Source organism: Zootoca vivipara, chromosome 2, assembly GCF_963506605.1.
Source record: "Zootoca vivipara chromosome 2, rZooViv1.1, whole genome shotgun sequence".
Classification (NCBI taxonomy): domain Eukaryota; kingdom Metazoa; phylum Chordata; class Lepidosauria; order Squamata; family Lacertidae; genus Zootoca; species Zootoca vivipara.
The window spans coordinates 67843976-67869230 of record NC_083277.1 but is presented as its reverse complement, the minus strand read 5'-3'; the positions used below and the strand labels follow the sequence as shown (position 1 = coordinate 67869230).

The 25255-nt window shown below is 46.3% G+C and overlaps 1 protein-coding gene across 1 annotated transcript; it reads right to left on the bottom strand.

The window, feature by feature from the left end:
- Nucleotides 1–9336: 9336 nt before the first annotated feature.
- Nucleotides 9337–24392, bottom strand: PITX1 (paired like homeodomain 1). Its single transcript, XM_035108022.2, has 3 exons — nt 23934–24392; nt 18652–18857; nt 9337–9870 (listed from the first exon to the last, which is right to left on the bottom strand). The coding sequence occupies exons 1-3, from the start codon at nt 24097–24099 to the stop codon at nt 9337–9339; spliced, it is 906 nt and encodes a 301-aa protein (XP_034963913.1). The 5' UTR covers nt 24100–24392.
- Between the last annotated feature and the right edge of the window lie 863 nt (nt 24393–25255).

Sequence of the window (25255 nt, the reverse complement as noted above, 5' to 3'; positions counted from 1 at the left end):
GACCTGTTGCTAGTTAGAATAGGGACTTGACTGAGGGTGGAGGAACAAATGTTAACTTTACCTTTTTACAGTCAGCCAGTTTCTATACATACTTGCACACTCCTCTCTATCTTCCATCCATGCAAGCAGACCCTCCAAGTGTATTTATTTCCCAGGAAAATAAAAAAAATTCCTTCAGTAGCACCTTAAAGACCAACTAAGTTTATATTTTGGTATGAGCTTTCGTGTGCATGCACACTTCTTCAGATACACTAGAAACAGAAGTGTATCTGAAGAAGTGTGCATGCACACGAAAGCTCATACCAAAATATAAACTTAGTTGGTCTTTAAGGTGCTACTGAAGGAATTTTTTTATTTTGCTTCGACTCAGACCAACATGGCTACCTACCTGTAACTATTTCCCAGGGACGTCCCTAATTTAGAGAAGCTGCCCCGGTTTCTGATTTGATCCCAGAATGTCCCACTTTTCCTTAGGATGTCCCTATTTTCATTGGAGAAACGTTGGGTATGGCATTATCTGACCCCCGAGCCGCCTGAAGGCAATCCTGTATAGGGAAGTTTTCTTAATGTTTAATGTTCTATTATGCTTTTATATGTGTTGGAAGCTGCCCAGAGTGGCTGGTGCAAACTCAGTAAGATGTGTGGGGTATAAATAGTAAAATTACCATGATCGAATGGGACGTCCCTATTTTCATCGGAGAAATGTTGGAGGCGATGGGCAAGCAAGAGGCATTATTGGACATTGTGAATACATTCCAGCCACGCAAAAACACTCAAGGAGAGTGCAAAGTGGGGCTGAGGAGGAAGTGTAGTCTGAGGAGAGTCCTGAGGGCTGGATTGAGGGACCTAAGGTTCCCAACCCTTGGGATAGATGGACAAATAGCCTGGCCAGGTATAATATAGGCTATTGTGTTCCCAAATTGCAGCTAGTCCAGAAATTAGCCTCCAGTGTGTTATCTGCGGCAGGCCAGAGGGAACATATGATGCTGATTTTAAGACAACTTTGTGGCTCCCAGTTGGTTTCTAGGCCCAATTCCAATTTCTGGTTTTCTTTAAAGCCCTAAATGGTTCCAGGCTAGGATACCTCAAGGCCTGCCTTCTCACATATAAGCCTATTCACCAATTAAAATCTTCTCCAGATGGTCTGCTCTGGGCTTCCTTACTACCATGAGGTTACAGAGAGTGGTTATCTAGGAGTGGGCTTCAAAAATGGTCCCGAGTTTATTTATTTATTTAATTAATTTAACTTGCTAAATTAAGACAATTTCTGAATTGATTGATAGTCAGTCCTTCTTCGAGACTCTCTCTGATGGCTTTCAGAGGACAAGCAAGGATAGATCTTTTTGTGGGACTTTTAGGGCTCTTTCAAGTGACCTTTTTTTATCAGCCACTTGTCCCACTTTGCTTGTGCAAAGCTTACCCAGAGGTTATATGATGCCCGCTCTTTATTGAGCATTCTTCCTTATTTGTTTGTTGTTATTTGTTATACAACAATGACATGCATCCTGGTGTTCTTATGTGGAATGTATACATCTTCCCATCAATCATTTATCCCACACTTTTAAGTGCATTGCCATGTTACTATCCTAACTACAAATGTCTGGGGTTTTTTTTTATAAAAAATGTGGATTTATTGTGCCAGAGCACTTTAATCCGCTTTAATTACGCACACCTCAATTTCCAGTGTGCAGCTGAGTCGCTCCCACAGAATACTGATAGCTAGAAGGTGACCTTGGAGCTCTTTGCTTATTTTAAATGTTTGAGTGGAACTTCAAATGCTGTCTATACTGATTCCCACCCACCCCCTGCTCAGATTAGCTATGATGTTTCTTTTGCTTGATTAGTCTGTCTTTGACTATGTTTTAAAGCCTGCTCTATGGTTTTTACACATGTTGCTAGCCACTTCACAGATCTTTCCAGTGAAAATTTGGTTTAATAGATAAACCAGTAACTTAAAGGGGATTGGCTGTGTGTGATGCTACATGCATCTCCCTGCAAATTCAGATTTACAGTGCCATCCTAACCATGTCCATTCAGAATTCAATGGAGCACTCCTGTGGGAGTGGGGTTAGGATTGCAGTCTAAGACATGGGAGTCTGTGTAAATGCAGAATGTAGCATGAGGTGGAGACTTCAAAGCTGTTTCACACATTATACAGCAACAAACCTGAATTTGCCACCAAGTGTCCATTCACTGGAATGCCTGCTAATTCAGGCTGCCCGATGAGCGTTGCTGTAGGATAGGCAGGTTTCCAAATACCAAATACCTCAATGACCTTGGCCGTACATGCTTGAATGAGTCATCTCCCTATATAAACCAGCCTTGGGTGTAAGGAAGGGAAAATTCCAATTTATCTTAGTGCCTCATTTTACAGTTCACTTCTCCAGTTTGTGATACTCATATGAAAATTAACACATTTTTACAAAGTAATTTGCCCAATATAATGCATATTTTAATGTTATTTTCACAAAGAGATGCATTTTCACGCACAATTTACCCCAGCATGTGGATTTTTGGACACATTATTTGGCTGGAGCTCTACATTGCAAAGTCACTTGAATTTTTTGTGATGGCTAAGTTTCAGTTCGCGTGCACAAATTTGGCATGTTTACCTCTTAGTGTGAACCAAATTAAATTCTCCCCTATCCCTACACGGGTGTTAAGATCTGCCAGGGAGACCCTCTTTAATGCTCGTCAATCACTGAATAAGGCTGTGCAATGTTGGGTTTTCAACATTGTGGTGTATCGACAACCACACATCGTGGTTTGGTGATATACCGCGGTGTTGAAGAAAGCTGCATTTGCCCTAGCCGGTGAGATGCCAGGTGAAACTGCCGCACCCCAGCGCCTTGCGGGCTTTGAGTCTGCTGCCGCTTGTGCTGGAGCAGCAAGAACCTTGGGGCTCCTTGGCCAAGCTCCCTCTGCCTTTGATGGTATGGGGAGCAAGCGAGCTACCGTACCTTACCCACTTTCCCTAAAAGCAGCAGTAGCCAAGAGCACGGAACTGACAGGTTGACTGCCTTTGTGTGGTTGACTGCCTTTGCCTTCACCTGTGCAGGTGTGCTGTCCCTTTCCTCCGGTGGGGGGTGGGGGTCCTTCACCCCAGGAGAAATGATGCAGCCCGCCCACCTGAGCGAAGTCCACAAGACACAGGGTGCAAAGCCACCATATCTGTGCCTTGCAGAGAGGGGCTGCTGGAGGCTGCTAGCAAGCGCTGGGGCCACCAGCATCAAAGAGCCCCTACACTGCTTGGCTGCCTTCCACTGGAGGGAGGGCTCAGTCGGCAGCCAGGTGGGGTCAGGGATCTCTCAGCTGGGAAGCAGAGGCTTCCCAGTATATTGCTGATGAAACTGCCGCCCCTTGAGTCTCTCTGCCTCCAGCGCCCAGCTAGTTTGTTTCTCCCTCAGCACGCTGGGCGCTGGAGGCAGATGGACGCAAGTGTGATGACAGATTCACCAGCAATATACCACTGAGTGTAGCTGTCATCACGATCTGTCCCCACATACCGATCCGGGGCAATATATCGATATACCACCCAGGCCTAATCAGGAGCTATATACTATGCAGGACTCAAAGTCTCCATAGCGGCACATTGATTTTGGAATTCTCTCCCCTCTGAAATTTGGCTGGCACCTTACTCTCTTTTCATTCGGATGCTAGCCAAAACCCTGGTTAAACTTGACTCAGAGTCATAGAATCATAGAGTTGGAAGAGACCACAAGGGCCATCCAGTCCAACCCCCTGCCAAGCAGGAAACACCATCAAAGCATTCTTGACATATGTCTGTCAAGCCTCTGCTTAAAGACCTCCAAAGAAGGAGACTCCACCACACTTCTTGGCAGCAAATTCCACTGCCAAACAGCTCTTACTGTCAGGAAGTTCTTCCTAATGTTTAGGTGGAATCTTCTTTCTTGTAGTTTGAATCCATTGCTCCGTGTCCGCTTCTCTGGAGCAGCAGAAAACAACCTTTCTCCCTCCTCTATATGACTTCCTTTTATATATTTGAACATGGCTATCATATCACCCCTTAACCTTCTCTTCTCCAGGCTAAATAGACCCAGTTCCCTAAGCCGTTCCTCATAAGGCATTGTTTCCAGGCCTTTGACCATTTTGGTTGCCCTCCTCTGGACACGTTCCAGCTTGTCAGTATCCTTCTTGAACTGTGGTGCCCAGAACTGGACACAGTACTCCAGGTGAGGTCTGACCAGAGCAGAATACAGTGGTACTATTACTTCCCTTGATCTAGACACTATACTCTTATTGATGCAGCCCAGAATTGCATTGGCTTTTTTAGCTGCTGCATCACACTGTTGACTCATGTCAAGTTTAGAAGCTATTAATGTTAAGCAGGTGTAGTAGCTTAATGTTTTTTCTTTCTTTTTAGGGTAATTGTGGGTTTTTTTTGTTCTGCTCTTACATTGCTATGGATTTATGTTTCTAAGACTGCATTTGCTCTTACTGACCCTGAGAACTTTGCCTATAGGAAAGTCTATAAATCCTATGGGGAGGTCTATATCACATATATATATATCACATATATATAATGATTTAAAAAACAAATTAATGTAAAGATGAAACTTGGAAGGTATATGAACAGAGACATCTCAGTCCTGAGGAAGACTCAACAGACTTTTAATTAATTAGGCAGTTGTGCCCACATGGAGCAGAGGCAAGGTAAATTATGCAAAATAATGAAATAAATTCAAAATGTACTAAATTTGCATAATGTCCGGTCCTGCCTGCTTTTGGACTTCCCATATGCATCAAAATACACACAGTTGTACACAGCTCCAGATGATTTAGGCTGCAATCCTGAGAGTAAAATCCTCTGATTTCAATGGGACTTACTTTTGAGTAGGCATAATAATGATATGATACAAGGACAATAAAGAGGAAGAATGAAACCTAGACTCACTCAATGGCCAGTCTAGTGTAAGAAGAAAATAAATGGGCCGATAATAAAATTAGAATGCACATTAAAAGTACATGTCTTTCCCCCAAAGAATTCTGGGAACCATAGTTCCCCCCAGAGCTACAGTTCCTAGCACCAACAAACTACACTTCCCAGGATTCCTTGAGAGAAGTCATGTGCTTTTAATGTCCACTGAAGGTCCTTTTAATGTGTAGTATGGATCTGCCCGACATCCCATCGAGTTCTATGGGTGTACTCTCACATAAATGGGTATAGGGCTGCATCTAAATTTATTGGCTTCAAGGTGGAAGTGGACAAATGTATTAATATCTTGGTTCATGTGAGCATTTATTCAAAAATAAGTCCCTGTTGATAGGGTTGACTTCCTAATCTGATGCCTTGCTAGTATCCTACAGGAAGCTTTTCCTCTCCTCTCTTCTCAGGCTGCCTTTCTTTGACTTCACCATAACACCACCAGATAAACGAAGCGAAAAGAGCTCTTCGAGAGATGTTTTGCAGCAATCACTTGAGCATCTCTGCACAGAAATAGTACATTGAGGCCACTTTCCTGGCTGTGGATCTGTTAACATGGCGGAAGTCTTAAGATCTTGGACACAGATTTATGCAGAAAATATGGCAGTTCTCCACATATCACTTCCCATGTCATTTCTCTCCCCCCCCCCCCACTTAACCAGCAATCATGTTCAAAATGTGAGACTGAAAATAGTTCCAATGGCTACTGCAAATGACATACTCACCAAAATAGCTAATCTTTTCATACAGTTTGTTGCAGTGAACTAGGTGGTGTTTTTTTAAAGAATGCAAAAAACACAGCGTGTGGGAAAATCTAGTTTTACCGTAGGATAGAATGTTCCATAAAGGGGGTTTCCTGATGTTCATGTTTACCTAACCTCACAGTTATAGTTGCAAATTTGACCTTCTTTGATGATTTGAAAGATTCTCCTCTACTTTTCAATTCACAACCCAATGCATTTACTAGGAAAGTCTAATTGTTTTCAAAAGGGCTTCAAAGTATTCTTAGGCTTGGGTTGTTAGTGGCTTTAAGTAACCCCTTTCCTAGCAATGCCATCAGCAAGTCTCAGTAGTGTTATCCTTCTCTGCATGGCTTTGATATGTAAAAATAAATGACGCTATAGAGATATATTGGGAGCTCCTCAAACCCTATTGAAGAAATCAGAATTATCATTACTGTTCCTGTGAATGTGTCACTTTATTCTCATCTTGGATAGATTTGGGATCTGTGCAGGAAAGCAAAAGACCTACCAGTACAGCCACCTTTGCATTTCATGGCTATTTGCCTGCCCCCCTCTCCAGTCCCATCACCCCTCTTTGAATTCATGTTGTGTACATCTCAAGCAACTAAAACTAATGCTTAAAAGGGGATTCTAGTCCATAAAAGGTTCTCTATGTCAGGACCCAGGTGGCGCTGTGGTAGGACCCAGGTGGCGCTGTGGTTAAACCATTGAGCCTAGGGCTTGCTGATCAGAAGGTCGGCGGTTCGAATCCCTGTGACGGGGTGAGCTCCCGTTGCTTGGTCCCAGCTCCTGCCAACCTAGCAGTTCGAAAGCACGTCAAAAATGCAAGTAGATAAATAGGAACCGCTACAGCGGGAAGGTAAACGGCGTTTCCATGTGCTGCTCTGGTTTGCCAGAAGCGGCTTTGTCATGCTGGCTACATGACCTGGAAGCTATACGCCGGCTCCCTCGGCCAATAACGCGAGATGAGCGTGCAACCCCAGAGTCGGTCACTACTGGATCTAATGGTCAGGGGTCCCTTTACCTTTATGTCAGGAAAGTGTGTTTAGGATTGCAGCCTAAGAGCAAGCCCCATTGAGCTCAAGTTCCACTCAGAACTTATTTCTGACAAGATTATTTTGTAATCATGGTTAAATATTTGCTTGAGTATTGCAGGCTTGCTTTCAGCTGTTTATATTGGGGGTGTCGGGGAATCCAGTTCTGTTCTTGGCCTAAAGTGGAGTATTAAAATCCTACTGTTGTACCGTGCTTTTTCTCCAGTATCTTTCTCCCCCATCAAGGTGTTGGAAGTCTATGGGGTATACACCAGGAGTATTGCAGTTAGGTTGGAAAAGGGAGTGTATCCTCCCCCTCAGAAAAGGTTCAAGAGAGGGATGGCTGCTTGTCCACAATCTTCTCACTTTTTTTCTGGAAAACTGGCCTTGGATTGTTTTAAAGATTTATTTGGCCAAAAAGGTTGACACAAAAAAATTGTTCACATCATTGGATGGCTTTATCAAAACTATGTTCAGCTCTTAATTAACCTGCTGACTGTCTCTACCCAAAACTGCAGGTTTCAGCCAGGAGCTCTGATGCTGGAGACATCTCTTTGGAAATTGTAGGGCTTACTTTCTATTAACAAGGAGGAAAAAAAAAAAGAAAAAAAAGCCCCAACCCTTTCCATTTTCCAGAAATGGAGGAGCAAAAAGCCCCTCTGCTCCTTTTCTTTCTCTTTCTACTTTCTCCCATGTACTTTCTCTGTACATGGGAAAGACCCTGATTTTAAGGGCAAGCCCCATCACTTCAACCAGGAAATCATCTATTGATTTCATTGTAGTTCACTTCAAAGTTAAGTGTACTGTATTTAATATTGTAGCACTGAGATCATAATCTTGGAAACAATATCACTGGAATCTATGCACTAAATATTAGGGGACTAATTCAATGGCTTTGAGGCAAATCCCACGCTGAAGGCCATGGGACTCAATTGCAAGTAAATGTTCAATGTCAAAGTTATAGTGATACTTGATCAATTTATGCACAGGCCACTCTTTCACTTGGTCTCACAGCATGTTTACATTTTTGGGCTCATTAATTATATAAGAAGACAAAGGAGGTAAAGCCCACCACTACCAGACTGCAGTACTGAATGTAATATTCAAAATATCCTCTGGGATATTTTCTTTAGATTAGAGGATCTAGACATTAATATAGCTAGAAAGGAAGACCAAAAGCATTTGAAGAGGTTTTTTATTATTATTATTCCCATGCTCTTAATTTTGGAAAAAAATCACAAAAACATAACTTATAAAACAATATATATACTGCATCCTCCACAACAGCATTATTGAAACATCCAGCGTAACGGTTACCACAGGTGGGAATACACTGGGAAAGAAGTACCTTGTGCATTTTATATTACGTTTCTTTGTCATCTACAGGTAATAAGTATTGACAGAAAGAAGCAACAAATATGTCTGCAGGAAAACTTCATATGCGTTTTTAATGCGTATTAATAGTTAAGATCATATTTATCATTTTCATAGTCATTTTAGTATTATCTACATTTACATCATAACACCTTTTTAAGATTTCTTGTTTGGGCTCCTTGCTTTTTGTTCAGAGCTGGAAAAGCAAGTCACTTTTTCAAACATTTCCCCCATCCACGAGATTACTATACTCCTTTCCTTTTAAGATGCAGTATGGACGTTTCAGGATAGTCCTTTTCCGTATTTTAAACATTTCTGTCCCTAGATTCTCTAGGAGAATTCTTTCTTAATTAAAAAAAGAGCCATTTAAATAAGGATGAACGATAATTTGATTATCAGGGGTAAGACTTTTGCAAAGGGGAAGGGTTGGGGAGGGGGTTCTGCAAAGTTCCTTTTTAAAGGGATGCGATTTAAAGAGGGATGTTGGGGGGGGGATACTGCCGTCTTGGGAGGGAATAAAACGAGAGAGAGGTAGGAACCTTTCCAGCCGCTTAGTGCTCGGCATGGCCGGCTCTCCATCGTTTTCAGCTAAAGAAACAAATCCCCATCGAGAGTCACTCATGCACGTGGAAAGCAACGCCGCCCACCCGACGGCCAAGCGCAGGGAAAGGCGAAAAGATAAACAGAACCTCCCTGAAGTGGTTGACCCTTGTCAGGATGACATTTGCTCCGGTTGAGAGTTCCCATCTTTCCATTGACACGAAGCCCCGCCCCCTCTCGCCAGAGTCGCCGCCCCTTCTCCTGAAGCGGCCGGAAAAGCAAGCAAAACCCCGCCCCGGAAACCCCGCCCCTTCCTCCTCCCACCCTCTACCACAAAAAACCCCGCCCACGAGCCGCGCCTTTCTTCGCTGGCGCGGTTTCTCCCCCCCGCCCCCGCCCTCTCTCCTCCCCGCCGTATTTCTTCGAATAAAGTGGACGCTTAGAAGAGGAAGTCCTGTGCAAGTTCAAGTAAACACGCATACAAAACCCGCATCATCCAGAGGAGAACGAAATACATTGCAACTCATCCCCGTGTTTCAGGGCCGGGCTGGGGCGTCGTCTGAACCCCCGTCTCTCTCGCTCTTTCTCTCTCTCCTTTCCCGTCGTCGCCGCCCCGCCGCTGCCGCGCCCTTCCTCCTGCGGGGCTCCCTCGGGCCCCTTCGCGCAGCCGCCGCGGTCCCTGTGCGGAGGCGCCGGCCCGTCAGCTGTTGTACTGGCAGGCGTTGAGGGTGGAGCCGGGGCTCTGCAGGCCGCTGTAGCCGAAGTTCGAGTGCTGCTTGGACTTGAGCCTCAGGCTGGCCAAGCTGGAGTTGCAAGTGTCCCGGTAGACGCTGTAGGGCGAGCCCGGCGGGCCGTAGGGGCAGGCGGGCGACGACATGGCCGTGTTGAGCGACGAGCCGCTCAGGTTGTTGAGGCCCGCGTTGGGCACGCCCGGCACGGCCGAGTGGCCCATGGACGACGGCATGCTCATGGAGGGCAGCGTGCTGGGCGCCGAGAACATGGACTGCGCCGACGAGAGCGGGCTCATGGAGTTGAAGAAGGTGAAGCTCTTGGACGAGAGCGGCGCCGGCGCCAGGCTCTTGGCGTGCCAGTAGTTGGACGGGTAGCCCGCGTACACCTCCTCGTAAGGCTGCATCAGGCCGCTGAACTGCGGCACGTAGCCGCTCTTGCACAGGTCCATCTGCTGGTTGCGCTCCCGCTTCCGCCACTTGGCGCGCCTGTTCTTGAACCACACCTGCAAGGGGCGGACAAAGCAGGGCCCGGGCTTAGCGAGGGGTGGCCAGTCTCCACCGACGGCGAAAACGCTGCTCGCCATTCCTCCCACCCACCCACCCAGACTGGGGAAAGCAGTTTAGACTCGGGAGAGCATGAGACTCGTCATCTCAGGGTCGTGGGTTCGGGCCACAAGTTGGGCAAAATATTCCAGCGTGCCAGGAGTTGGACTCAGGGATGCCAACTTGAATAAATATTGGCGCGCGGGGGGGGGGGCAAGTCACACCCCACATAATTGATCATTGAGCCTGGATAGCTCAGTTGGTTATAGCGTGGGGCTGATAATGCCAAGGTTGCAACAGCTGCATAATCCTGCATTGGTCCCTAAGTTTACTATCTGCAAACGGGCGTTTAATGCTCACAACCAGCTCTATGATTCTATGATCACATGAAGTGGCGCGCACACGCCATTTGAATTGCAATACCCATAAACCTGGGGGAGGGCTCCCTCAAATATTTTATGGGGGGCAGAGGGCCCCTACAAGTTGGCTCCTGTGGTTGGACTAGATGACCCTGGGATCCCTTCCAGCTTCTGATTTCAATGGCCTTATTTCCCCTGCCGCCCCCCCCCCCACTTTATTACACGTCACCATTAAGCGGTACAGAAAATTATTAATAGTAAGAAGAAGAATAATAGCATAGAGGGCTTCAAAGTTGGCTGCCAGCCCTGCTGCCCTACATTACGTCCCCCTGTGGCATCCGCCGCTACACGGTCGGAGCCTTTTTAATGGGAAGCGCTCACCAGATGAAACGGAAGGACCCAAGAAGGGTAGTAGCATCAGATTCAAAGTCCGGCTATTCCGGGGATGGCCAGCTGATGGGTGCGCTTCAAGATGTCGTTGGCATCCACTTCCCATCATCCCTGGCCTTTGCTGATGCTGGCTGGGGCTGACGGGAGTAGACAATATCTGGAGGATACGACGTTAGCAATGTCGGAGCTAGTTGCGTACTGGCCAGCCCGATGCTTCCGGAAAGCATCTCCGCTTAACTGAAGCTCGACTAAGATGTCATTTAGTTAACAGCTAATATACTCTCTCTCCGTTGTGGCATCTTCATACCAGATTATGGAATCACTTGGTGGAATTTCTGGAGGCCTATTTTCTGAAAACTAGGAGTATTCTGCCAAATGCTTTGCAAGGGTGCAACATGGTTAAAAGTACAGTAATAGTTGCTTCTGAGCCATTTAGAAAGGAAAAAAGGGACAACCAAAGTAAAGGAAGAAACACTTCAAGCATGTTCAAAATTGCTTTTCTTTCTCTAAAAGAAGAGCTGTCAATGTTCAATAGATTTCTGCTATTTCTTTCTCCTTTAACCCCCCAAATATGAAATAAATCTATGAGTTATTCTACAAGCTTATTGCACTCAAATACATTGCTCACCTGATCTAGCAATATAACCCTGGCACTAAAAATAGGTTTGGGGCCACCTTGTAAGGACAGCCTATATTAATTCTTAAGTTTATTGAAGTGGATATGGAAGCATGAAGTTTATTTAGTTTTAATGGTCTTTCATGTTTTAACTTTGTATGTTGCCTTGATGTTTTATGATTCGATAGTATTGAAACACTGTTTAGAAATTTAAAAAATGGATGGCAGAGGGTGACTGGAATGTTAAAAACATGCAGGATCAGCACATTAAACTGATTTTTTAAATTCTCCATTGTATATAGACACCTATGGGCACTGTATATAGACACCTCCATTGTATATAGACACCTACCACTCTCTCAGCCCAACTTATGCATTTGATAAAAGTAAGCTATTGCCTTTAAAAGATTGCACAACAATGTTAGCCTTTAAAACCTGTGGCCCTCCAGATGCTGCTGAATTACAGCTCCCATTATCTCTGACCATTGGCTATTCTGGCTGGGGCTGGTGGCATCCAGCAACATCTGGAGGGCCTTAGGAGTTCCCTGTCCTGGCTTTAAAAGGTGCCATGGTACTTTTGACCATCTTTTTGCTGTAAACTAGCATGATTGCTGGTCTGGATTTTTTTTTAAGCTGAACTGTCACTTGCAATATTTCCCATATTCATGCTGCTCCACTCCACTGGGAAAGCTGTTTGTGGATAATCTATTATGCCAGAGAGGCCATTCAGCCTCCCTTCGCCTCCACCCCCAGCCCTCCCAAAGGAACAACTGGAGTTGAAGTCAATTGAGTAGAGCCAGTAGAGTACAATTTGTTTCTAGGTCTCAGCTAGGGTCCAGTTCCTGTCTCTGGGGAGCAATTATCCTTAAAACTATGGCTGCAAGCCAGTTAAAGAACATTGGCTTTAAGAGGGCTTTTAATTGATTAATCAGCAAATGAATTGAATATAAATAAATATGCTTATATTCTCAGTCTAGGTGCCTTTCTGGGGATACTGAAGAAAACATGTTGTCCATCTATTTGTGCCCAGTCTGAACTCATGCCAGATTCTAGACTTCCCTTATCTAGTTTTCCTGCTCTCCTTTAAAAAGCCCTGGAGAAAGTTGTCCTAGGAAGAACACACCTCCTCAGAAATGAATTCTGTATCTGCCACCCCTCTCCCAAGCATTATATATTTGAGGCTCCATGCAATAAGACATGTAAGCTGTTTTTGTCCTTGATGTTTTTGTCCTTGCATAAATCCCTTCCTGCAGACTGCTGCTTTGGACGGGCATCCGATTTCTCTCCTCTTGATGATCTCCAAAATTTCAAACCCTCACTTCCTTTCTCTGCAGAGAATTAACGTCCCTTGACCATACTCTTGTTGTGATCAGGCCCTGGTTATGGCGGCTGGTCTGCTTTGTCCAATGCTAACGCTTTTAACAAAAAACGCACCCAAAACACCCTCCTTACAGATCATAAAAAGTGGGGCTGGGCAAGTAGGTTTAAGGTAAACACAGAGCCAACCACCCCCTACATCCTTCGCCTTTCAATGGATGCAGCATCTGCCTTTGCGTTTAATATTCAGAATTTACAGCTTTGCTGCTGGAGAGCAAAAGGAGGCTAGTTGCTCCTGGGGTTTAATGTAAAAAACGGTGAAAGAGGAGGGGTGAGGGATCTGATGCAGATTTGTGGAAAGTGCATCTTTGGGGAAAGCTTTGAGTTCCCTTTCATAAAAATCCAGAGCTCAGAGAACAGGAAAAGACACCCAACTCATAACCTGAAGCAGGACACAGCCGGATCTAGTTTAGCGTCCTGTTAAGAGACGGCCGATCTAATGGGGAGGTTTGTCTTCCACGTGGTTTCTGCTACAGGTTAAAATATCTTCCCTTGGTGGAAAATATCGGCCTCCGGAACTGACTGTGTTACTGGTGGGTTGTGTGGTCTTTGTACAGGTCCTGGCTAAGGAGAGTCAGGGAAACCAAGCAGATGTGAGAGGACATCACATCCACCTGGCCTCTTAGAAAGTGAGCTCTTCCAACAGAACCCATTTTTCCTTAAGTAAGGTCCTTCCAAAAAGTGGAATGGCTGCTGTGTCATTCAAGGGGGCCTTTCAGACTCAGCCATCTACTTCAAAATTATGCATGTAGCTGATGCTCACCAGTGTCTGAGTTTAGGGGCAACAAACTCGAATGCTACATTGAGAACAGGAAGGCAAATTGTGAAGGGAAAGGGACCAGGGAGGAGGAAGGATCCGGTGTAAATATAAAAGAGGAAACGAAGAAAGGCGACACACTCAAAACCTGTAATTCATTTTTCAGAAGGTGCTTCCAGACAGGAATTTCCTGAAAATGAGGCTAATAGTTTTAATGATGGCTTCTAGACGTTTTAAAGGAAGGTCCTCTTAGCAAATTAAGGGTGGGTTGGCAAAACTGAGTTTTAAGGCTGCTTCTAAATATATATGCATTATCTGCAGAAGGCTGAAGGAGGAGGATAATTGCAATGAATGGGAATGAATTCCCCGAATTCTTCCTCACCAAATGTTCAGCTTGCCCACACGTCTATTATTATTTATTGATTTGTCTACCTCTTACTTGCCAAAGTGGCTTCAATCTAAGCTGTTTACAAGTATAAACGCAATCACAAAATTTACTTGGGAGGAAACCTGATTTTTCTGGCTGCCCCCGAAAGGTTAAAAGCGGCATCTGCAAGCTACGCTTTTATTGGTTTGTTTTGCCCAGGTCTCAGTGATTTAAGTAGGCCAAAGTGGGATTTCCAAAAACGGCCTTTCATTTAGATTTGGACAGAAGTAAGGACGGGGCGATTCCAGCCGAATGAAGCCCTACAAACGGGGCTAGTTCCTAGAATTTGAAGCTACAGTCTTACATCTCGCTTTGGGGGAAATAGAACCCGTGGGGAGTGACACCTTGGCAAGAATTTAGCAAGTGATCCTCAGATGATCCACTTCGGCTGGATCGCGCCAAAACTAGTCTAAACGCATCCTTGCAAAAATGCAGCATATTCCCCGATCCTGCCCATGCTTTGTTTTGGACACACGTCCCATTGACCTCAGGCCTCGGGGTTACTGCTTAAATTTCCTTTACTGCAAAAACGACCCATAGCTTTTTTCTTTTTCTTTTTGCTTGTCACAAGGGCTGCCATTTCCTGCGCAGTTCCCGGGGAATAAGCCGGGGTTCACTTTTGAGGAGACAGAGCTGGCCTAATTGCATTAAATATCAAACCTTAAATAAATATCAAACCTCTGCGGATTTCCCAGTTCTAATAGCCCGATCCCTAAGCCGGTTAAGTGCCCGTTTATTTATTTTTTATTTTGCTTTGAAAATAAATTAGCGGGGCTTCCTTTGCAAGTGCCGCTTGGGGACAAAATATCAGCCTAACAGGGCGATTTAAGCAGACTGAGGAGGTGGCTGAGATCCCTTGCAGGCGTGACTTGAGAGTCACACTGGATTTGGTGTGATTTACCCCCGAGTAAAAGTGCATCGGATCCGGCTTCACCGCGGTTTCAAAAACCCCAAGACTCCAAGCTGACCTCCAGCAAAACAAGCCTTTCCCTTAACGTTTTTCCGTGCTGAGTTTACACATATACCGGTACTCCCTGGTCGCTTCTCCTGCCCCATTGCGGTATACAATACACTTTAGGCTGGTCGCCAGCTGGAGCCCATGATGACGCGGTTTTAAGAGGATGCAAGGCAGAACCATTGAACTGAATGGGCATCTTGACATTCGCTTCCGCCCACTGTAGTTATGTCGCAAACTATCCTCAGCGGGGATTAAACGCACCCGCAGCTCTGGCGCTAGGAGGATTCATTCTCCTTACAGTGTAAGGAAGTATCCTGGGCTCATAAATGGGGTGGTGGGGGGTGGTGGAAGATGAGAAACAGAGAGAGAAAAGAGGGTGGAGAGAGAACCTCCAAAAAAGTCCAATAAACTAAAAATCCAAAGTTAAAAACAAGCAAAGAGAAAGTCTAATAAAATACTAATCCTCTCCCTACGGCATGATATTTTTTTCCTGCCAGTTGGGGCAGGAAAACGTTAAAAACAAACAAACAAACAGCCTCTCCAGTTGTAGGCAATAGAGGCGTAAGAGATCAGCTCTGTACGGATTTAGGACTATAATGATTTGTTGACGGGAGCCCAATGCAACTGGCCCTGGTAGCTGAGTTTACTCTGCGGATCCTGTCCGTGCTGCGCTAGCGATTCCTACCTACGCACAGACTTGGAAGTCGCGGATCCTTTGATTTCAACGAAATCTATTGAAGCTAAAGTGTGCTTTGGGGTGTGTTAGAGCTACAAGTTAGGAAATATATTAATAATCAATATAGCCTCTCCTGCCACCCTCAATATTCCCACATCCACAAGGCCCAGTCCATATAAAGTCAACACCAATGGGATTGTTACTCCGATCCTGAACACTGAATTTGTAGTTTCTTTAATTCCAGGGGAACTTAGCGTTTTAGGGCCACGCGCTTGAAATGAACTCTCACCGAAAGCGGGTTGGGCACAGTCAGGGAGACGGAGCCATCCGCTTAAAAAACCAATTTTGTGAATCAGGCTGTTGGCGTTCAAACAATATGTACACGAATATAAGGAAGGGGTGGCCAAAACAAAGCGAAACACAACAAACCAAACCGCACAGGAAATGGGGCCTTTTATATATGGTTCCCTGCTGGTTTTTAGGGATTTTGCACAGCTCTCTCTAACACACACAGAGCAATCTCAGCGCAACATATCAAATAACATTTCATTTCACCGGGATTTACTTTCACGCAGTGGGCACGATCCAGCAACAAACCCTACCTATGTTTAATTTAGAAGTCCGACTGAGCGCTAGGTAATTCACCCTCGCGGATTATGTTTCCTGGGGAGAGTTAAGCAGGTACTTGGCTAGGCCGCTGAATTCAATGTGACCTTCCAGGCCAAAGCAGGGCGTAGTTGCTTGGAATTAAGTCTCAGTGAGCTCAGGTGAACCTGAATCCACAGAAATGCACCTTTCTGAAGTGCTTATTTTGGGGTGGATCGTGTCCAGTGTTCTCCTCCAGGGCAATCCAGCGCAAGCCTCTTAATTTATTTTAAATCTCCGAGTTCTGCAGTAATTTAAGTACAGCGCGCAAACGCCACGTTCTGCCCAGCCAGCACCATTCACAATGCCCAGCACGTGCAAACGAGCGCGGCCCCTGCCTTCTCCTACATTAGCTAAAGGCGCGGTGTGATCGCTCCCCTACGTAGAATGCGTAGACGCCAGAATGTGGGCCGGCGCTATAAAGAGGGCTAAAGAAACGAGGCATTTCAGAGGGTGTCTGTCTACTATTCTTTCCCGCCTCTGGTTTGTTTAAATATGCTTAAACTTAGAGCTGAAGTGCAGGGTTCTGTCCTGGACGTGTCTCGCGGTCTCACTGCAGTCTAGCATCTAAGGAAATGCGCCAAGGAAACGTCGCGCAAGCGAAGTACCACCCAATGAGAGCGGCCGGGACCAAGACTCCCCTGGGGGGGGGAACCCACAAGTTCCTCAATTCTAGATCAGACGGCACAATGGTTTTTGTTTTGTTTTGAAAGATCCCTTCCTGGCCCCATGAAAAAGAGCGCATTCATAAAGGCTTTCTACCCGGATGCCTGGGCTCCCTCTCTCTCTCCCCCAGCAATCGCCCGAAGAGAAAATAGATTTCCTGCTTGGTATTAAATGGCTGCATTTAATTAATCCAGGAGAGAACAGTAAATTCTGAAAGATGGCTCTCCTGGCTAAGACCCGCTTTTCCCATGCTACGGAAAAGGACAATGATCTGGGGCAGGGTTTTGTCTCTCTTACTCCCTCTCTTTATAAAGATTATTATTTGTTTACGGCCCAATCCGGGGCATGTTTACTCGGTTGAGCTTGCTCCTTAACGTTCGTAGGATTGCGCCTTCAGCAGTGTAATGGAGCAGTGATTTTGTTTTAAATAAAGCCTCGCCCGCGTTTCTGGAGGCCTGTCTCCCTAGCGGCTTTAAAGGGCCATCGACGTGCCAGGATGGGCGCATTTCCACTGCCACTTTCTCCACCCCTGGGCCCGGTAGGCCCCAGACGCCCCGGAAGGGCTTGGGGCTGATTAGATCCTGCACTCTGCGTATCCTGATTTTATGCGAAAAATCACCTCCGATGCTCCTCCAGGGAACTGGCTTCAGCCCTGTGGTCGCGGCCCGAACTCCCTCCCGGGATTTCCCTCCGCCGGGAGCCCGACGCGCCAAGTTTGTTGCGCGTGGATTCTTTGGTCCTCAGGCGCCCAAGTGAGGCCCGATTCCTCACCTCGTTTACTCAGAAGTGCGCTATGTACGTTTTCACTGGGTTTTGCTCCCCAAATCGCAGCCTCCCCGACTCCCAGAACAACCCTTGGGGTATAGGGTGGTTCCTCAGATTTCCTAAAGCAGGCTTGTAGTTGGAGCTTAGCCGAGTCCACTCAGAAGTAAATCCCGTTTGGTTTCTTACTCCCGAGTAAAGCTGAGGCCACTTTCGTGCGAGCCCGTTCCTCGGGAGTAAGCAGCGAGGCACGCGTCTACGTAAGCAGGGCGAGGAATGAGTTGCGCGGCTCCTACACGATATTCGACGGGGACTTTCTCCTCCATGCAACCCAACTCTATGCACGTTTATTCTGAAGCAAGTCTCGCTGTCCTCGGCGGGACTTCCTTCCGAGCAAGTGGGAATATAGGGCTGCAATAATTACTTTGGTTGAGGAGGTGGCAAGCACAGAACTGATCAGGCCCAGCTCAGCCTTGTTTTCCTGCATGGAATTATGCGTTTTGCTGCCTTCAGTAAAGCAAATTCTCCCATTACTGAAATACTGTCTCTTTTTTCACTACGAAGGAGCTAATTCTAATTACATACTATAGGACTTCCCTCCTCTTTCTGCAGATATTCCTAGCATAAAGTGAAATCGACCAGAGATAGCTTAGGATCTGTAAAAACAAAACACCCTTGGACAGTCCCACCTCCGCCAGATCCCCCGGTTCTCTTCCTCACCTTCCAACAACGGGCGCTTCCTCTTAACCGCCTCCTGCCCCAATCGCTCCCTTTCCTCGGATTTCATCTGGGACTCCTCTATTTGGTAGACCGGTGTCTAAATAAGGCTCAAGGCTGCGCTCCTCTCCGCACAGGCACACCTACCCGGGAGAAGAAGGCCGCGCAACCTCTGGAACAAACTTACTTGGAAGTCCGTCCCCTGGGACACGCACATGGGGGCTTACTTCCGAGTAAAGCTGTTTCTCGACCTGGGAGGCGAGGGCCCAGGAGAGTTGGCGATGGGCTTTTACGGGCTGCCTCGGAGTTGTCTTCAGGCAAGCCTGGGAAGTGGCTGGGTTGGTTAACCCTGGGAGGCGGGCGCCCGAGGAGAGAGCTAAGCATGGCTCACCCTGACTCGGGGCTCCGTGAGGTTGGTCCACACCGCGATCTCCTCCCTCATGCTCATGTCCGGGTATCGGTTCCTCTGGAAAGTGGCCTCCAGCTCCTGCAGCTGCTGGCTGGTGAAGTGCGTCCTTTGCCGCCTCTGCTTCTTCTTCTTCGCCGGGTCATCCACGTTCCCGTCGTCGCTTTTCTGCACGCCGCTTCGCTCCTTTTCTGCAAAGGCAAAGGGCCGGGCATAAGGAGGCGAAATAAAGAATTACAATTAGAAAGCGGGTGTGTGTGTGCAGAAATGTCCAAACTGCTTCTCCTAACTCCCTAGCCCAAGTCAAAGCCATCGAACTCTCCTTCAGAAAGAAATCTGAATGAGGTCTGGATTTGTAGCCCAAATCTTCCTCAAATGCATATTTGCACTAGCACAGCAGCGAGAGCTCCTGGACTGGAACCATCGCGTCTGTTTTAGAAAGCCTCATCAAACACAACCCAGAACCGAGGACTTTCCATTACAAAAGCAAAGGCCAATCAAACCCGGATCCTGACCTAGTCTTCCTTTTACGCAAATGACAACAGCTTTTTTTTGTTTTGTTTTTATAATGGACTTTAAGAGATTCAAGACGGGGAAAACATTTCTTAAAAAGGCGTGGGAAACCTTTACAAGTCATTTCTTTTAAAAAGTCTCTAAAAACAATGAAGAATTCACATCGATTTGTTGTTGTTGTTTTTGGATATTTTCCCAGCAGGCACCAGGACACAAAATATACTCCCCACAAGGGGAACGTTTGAATTTACTTAACCCGAAAACGAAGCCTTTCACACAACTGGGTTAAACTTCTACTTTGGGCATTTGGATTCTGACAGTCAAATGATTTTTCAGTTAGGTAAAATTTAGAACCCTTTCCCCCCCCATGGTTCCTTAAATAAAGTAAAACAACAACAGCAAAAACAAAATACATTTGATCCCACCTACACTATTCGAAAATGGAAATTATTTGAATTATTTTCAGTTTCGAAGTGCAAGATATGTGCACGTGTACACACAAGTTAAGGCAAAACATAATACCTGGTACAAGCTTCTATTGGCACATTACATCAAGACCGGGGCTTCAGTCTAGGACTCTCTGAAGTCACTGAAGGAAGACTTCGAGGGCAAGAGCTCCACTGACTTCAACGGGCAAAATTCAATCACATTCTGAACTCTGCCTCTGACATCCATAGGACTTTCAAGGTGTCATAGGTATGCGCCCTGGAGTGCAAGTATTCTCGCCTTCAATTGACTCGCTTCCGAGTAAATATGCACAGGATCGTGCTGCCTGGGCAGTGATTAAATATATTGCCTTTTGCTTGTTCGATGTCTCCATATTTTTATTCCTGCTTAATAATATTAGTATATCTACTTAAATTATACAACGTTCATTTTATAGCAATACATTCTAGAATGGGGCGAGCGGCGGCGGCAATATCTATGGCTTCTTACTTCTTTAAAAGCAATATAAGAGGAAATACCTAGACAGGTCAATTTGATTTCAGTGAATTTTGTGGTTCACCGGCACTATGGTGCTAACATATTAATGTAGAAGAAACATATTTCAGACCGGCAAACTTTTTCTATCATGCAGCACGATGCTGTACATGTTTACTCAAGAGAAAATCCCAGAGTCCAATTGGGACTTGTTCCCAAGGGGTTGCCTCCTGTGGTGATGCTTTGAGAGCACTAATCATTTCGCCTTAACTGAAGCTATTCAGCTTGCAATCCCTGGCAGCAAATATTAACCACTGAACCTAGCGGCACTTTCTTCCGAGTAGAAACGTTTAGGGTTGGGTTACCAGTGGTCTGTTTTTCTGCATCGATATATTCGTTCATTATTGCAGAGTCACTCCAATTTTACGGGCTTGCAAAACGGTTTTTAAACTCATATTTTACGAAGCATTTTATCAATAGCAATAGACACGTGTGTTAACCGATGCTGATGCGTTGCGCGTGTCTATCGTAGTATGCAAACAGGAGTCCATATGCAAATATTTTCAGGTGGGATTATGTGTACTCCACACATAATCGACTATGCAAACGAAGCAAATATTATGAAAACCACCCATTTTACTCCACAACGCTTTTTTAAAAAGCAACATTCTCCAGATCATTGCAATAAGTTTTAAAACAAAGGGACTATGAATCTCAGCCATAGGCCGTTGTGTGTGTATGTGCAGAATGAGAGCGATTTTGTTCTCACGTACATAAAACTTTGCTTTCTTATTTTTACAGGCTGGTGTCTAACAACATTATTTGAAGTCCCAGTTCTATGGCATTGACTTAGGATCGTCACCTTCTAATTTCTCTGTGTATTGAAACGCAAAAATTGCAATTGATTCCGTGCATAAATATATGTACAACACATCAGTGTTTATGTAATTATCAAACCAAATCAAACCATAGCACAGGATCCATCAAACAGCAAGCTCTTTTCTTCCATTGATTTCAAAAGTGAGATTAAAGCATACACTTTAACCAGTGGGATGTGGGAGGCTACAGAATCTCGCCCCCCACACTTTGTTTGGATCGGGAACTATGTGCCACTCTATAGAGCGAGAAGAATTTCGTGTGCTCCTATCAGTGTGTGTAAGGCACGCACACCACCCATACAAACACGCGCACGCATACACCTCAATGACTCACGCAAACAAGAGTGAATGCGCTTTCATTCGCATCTGGAATGTTTCCTAAATCTAAGGTTTAGTACTGAATTAATTTCCTTGAAATGTATTTGGGAAACGTCGTTTTATGTATCGGGCAGTGGGGATCTGAAAATCCTAAATAAACGAGCTCTACTTCTGCAAAAAAAACCAAAAACAAAAAACCCCCCTCAATTCCCTTTAAGTCACCGATTAATGCCAATCCCCCGCTCTGGCTGTGCTTAAAATGACCCCACCGTTCATCTGGGAACTCTGAAAGCAAAGAGGCGAGTTCAAACGGTTACACGGTTCAAACCCCAAAGTAGTAAATGACCTTATTGGAGCCTGTGATAGCCCTCTTTCCAGTAAGCGGTTTGCAAAGCAAACAAGGCCTGGAACGCACTCGCCTCGTTAAAAGTTTCCTTGGTGGTGTCCAAGCCAGAAACCCATCGCAACCCAGATCCCACCCACTCTAGCTCCATCTAGGCTCCTCCAGTTCGCCATCCCTGGAAAGAGGGTCCGGCTGGCCAGCAGCACAGGGAGAAGATTTCACTTTGGGACGCCTCCTCGAACTGGCAGAGCACAGGAGAGCTGCCTCTGAGAAATATATATGTATATATATTACTATATATACATATAAATTATATACATATAAATCTTTGGAACCGCCATCCATCAAGGCGATTGAGATCTTGGCCTTTGATTTATCCCTCTTGCCCGTTTCATTGCAGGAAAAAAAAAGGGGGGGGGTCTGCCTTCTCCAACGGGCCTCTGATACAGTTTCAAATCATAACACACATTAGGCTTAATTGGTCTTAGCACATTTTTCCACTTAGAAGAAGTGAGAGGTACTTTGTGCCTTGGCGTGGACTAGCGCGGGCCCTGCTCGCTGAAACGCTTTGGGATTTATGAGCCACAGTTTAGGGGGACAACGACCACTTTCCCACTGCTCCCTCTCCCCGCACCAAGACACATCGGCCTTTCAGCATAGGCCCGGCCGCTTTCAAGCTGTCTTTGGGAAAGGGAAAGGAAAAATGAGGTTTATTTATTCCGTGACTTTGCTTAAGGCGCCTCCTTTGCTCCGGAGCTGCTAAAACCGAAGCTCCCTATTATTTTAAGACCTCGTCAAAGCGCCCAGAATCATCGATTTCCGTGGGAAAATCTAGAGGCAATAATGACCATTCCCAGCCCTGTTTTTTGACTGCTTTTGTTACACAAATTAGGTTTGTTACGGAGCTTACGCAGTGTATATACATTCTCGGTATATCTATATTGTGTAGATGGCTGCGTGTGTGTCTTAAAGATCCATATGCCGAAAGTAACAACTGTCTATGCAAAGGAAAACGCACCAGGGTGTGTGCGTGTGTTCGAGAGTTATAAAAAGATACTTAAATTTAAATGAAGCCAATATATATTTTGCCCGGGGAAAAGAGGCTGCGATCCTGTGCACACTTACACAGAAAGACGTGTGACACAATGAGACTTGATCGCAAGTAGATATGTATAAAATCGTGCTGCTGCAAGTCTCAAAGGTTTCTGTAGACCTCCCTTCCAAGAATGCACGCAGTATCCCGGCCATAACCTCTTCCTGTGCTCTTTTAAGCTTCCAGCCCTCCCCCATTCACTTCCAGGTTACAATCTGTCATCGAGGCCTCTAATCGTGGTTTAAGTTTCCCGGGATCTTAACCACAGAGCTCTCGAAATTAAATGGCAAGGCAAGGAATAGGGTCGTATGTACCGACTTGAGGGACAAGGCCTGGGTGTCTGTGACTCTGTTTTGTGTTGAAATAAAAGATAACCTTTTCAGCGGAGGGGCCTTATTATATGCGGGACATCCGCCAAAATTGAAACAGGCAGACAGTTTGGAGGGGGGAGAAAAAGAAATCCGAAAGTCTCCTTAAAATAACTTGAAGCATTAACTTTAATTATACTACGCACGTTTACCTGCGAGTATCAGTATAAGCATCTACACACACACACACATACAGAGAGAGAGAGAGAAAGAGAGAGAGAGAGAACCACACACCCGTCCCCTTATTTTGGCGTCTTCTAAAAATGATTTTTCCCTTTATAAAGTTATATTGTAACATAACCCAAGTTTTACATGATAGGCAGCCTATGGAATAATATAGATTCTGAATGTCTGGATTTCTCAGTCTTTCTCTCGTCTACTCCTACCCTTCACCCCCTCCTGATTTTTGATGGGTGCTCACCCATTTTGACATGTTGTACAGTTTCCAGGATGGAAAACAAACCCAGCGGAGCCGACATGTTTTCAGAAACGTTCTACAAAAACCGCAATCGGAATGGCAGCTCTCAAATAAATTTATAGCACATAAATTTATGTGCGTGTGCATATATATATGTGCATGCAACGCCAATGTTTCGCTTGGATGTGGAGAGCAATATACGACTATATGCTAGAAAAGCGTTTTAATCCCTCCGCGCCTCTTTCCCTTTCGGTGATTAACATAGTTCAAGTGCATTCGCCTACAGTATTTGGTTAAAAGACAAAAGTCATCCGGTGTATCTTCCCTCGGTAAGGAAAGCAGGCATTTGCCCTCTTTTCTTACGTGACGCAAACAACCCCAAGAACGACGCCACTCGAAGGACGTCAGCCCTTACCTGGGACTTCGGTGTCGGACGATTCGCTGGCGGAATTCTCGATCGCTTCCCTGGCCTCGGACGATCTCTGCAAATGGAAGCTGGAAGCCATGTCGTGGGGCGCCTGGGGAGCTCTCAAGCCGTCGGGAACCCTTTCCAAATTCATCCCACCTTTAAAAGAATCCATAGCAAGAAGAAGAAGACTCAGTTGTGCCCGGCTGTGCCTTCGGGGAGGCGCGCGCGCTGCTTTCCCAAGACGGGGCGAGGGTTATTCCACAGCGGTTGCAAAAGGAGAAGTCTGCTTTTTTGCTTTGCTCTGATTTTGACGGGTTAAATCCACTCGGCTCCGGGCTGGGCTTGGCTCGCTGCGGGACAGGCGGCGCCAAGCCTCGACGGGCTCTGGCTGCATAAGCGGGGCAGTGGTAGCAGCCCCCCGCGCCAGCCAGCCCCTTTGATGGAGAGCAGGGGGGCCAAGCGCAGTAGCAGCAGCAGAGCGCAGTGGCGCGAGGTGGCCGCTGGCGAGCGAGGGAGCTCCGAGTGCGCTGCCCGCGCCCGTAGGTCTGTAAGCTGTCTCGTAGCTCCTCCCTCTGCCGAGGTTCGAAACCTCCCCGTCCCTCCTCGCGCTGAGATGCCTTCCCTTCCACGCTGGGTCGGCCTCAAGGGAGCTGCCTGCGAGCCGGCGGCCCAGGCGAGCGCTCTCGGGGGCTGGCGGCGGGGCGCATTTCTTAAAGAGACAGCGCCGAGAAGGAGCGCTCTCGTCTCTCTCCCGGGTGGCTTGGAGCTGCTCTCGCTCTCTTGCCTCGCCTCCCCTCGCTTAGCTTTAAAAGAACCGAGGCCCCGGAGCAGCCTGGAGCCAATCAGGTGGCTCCTCTTGCCTCTCCATCAGCGCCTGCCTCCTGCCAGGATTTATGGCGCAAGGCAAGGTCCAATTCCAGCCAAAGGGGACCTTCTGGCATTGACATCACCGGAGAGGGGGGAGGAGGAGGAGAGGGGCTGGGGAAAGGTAGATCGCCCCCACCCCACCCCACCCCCGCCAGTCTCAAGGAGGTTTTCAAGGGGGCTTTTAACCACATCCTATTGGAATCCACAAAACCTGCCCCCCCCCACTTCAGTGGCATCATACGGCGCCCACTGTTCGGTTGCCAGTGCGCATGCTCCACTTAAAGGGGCTTAGTTCCTTCCTAAGAACTCCCGTCCCAATTTACCTGTAAACGAAGCTGGTTCGAGACGGAGAGGCTGAGCCGCCAGTAAACTGGTCATAGGATCGGCTTGTGAGGCTTTTTGGGGAGGCGAGGGCGGGGATGGGATAGTCCCACCAAATTCATCCTTAAGGCTTCCGTCCC

Bases quoted from the DNA above. Each gene is read 5' to 3' on its own strand.
- PITX1 (XM_035108022.2), bottom strand. From the start codon at position 24,099: ATGGATTCTTTTAAAGGTGGGATGAATTTGGAAAGGGTTCCCGACGGC. The intron at 18,858-23,933 runs GTAAGGGCTGAC...TTGCCTTTGCAG, and splicing joins GTCCGACACCGAAGTCCCAG to AAAAGGAGCGAAGCGGCGTG. The intron at 9,871-18,651 runs GTGAGCCATGCT...CGCCCCTTGCAG, and splicing joins TCACGGAGCCCCGAGTCAGG to GTGTGGTTCAAGAACAGGCG.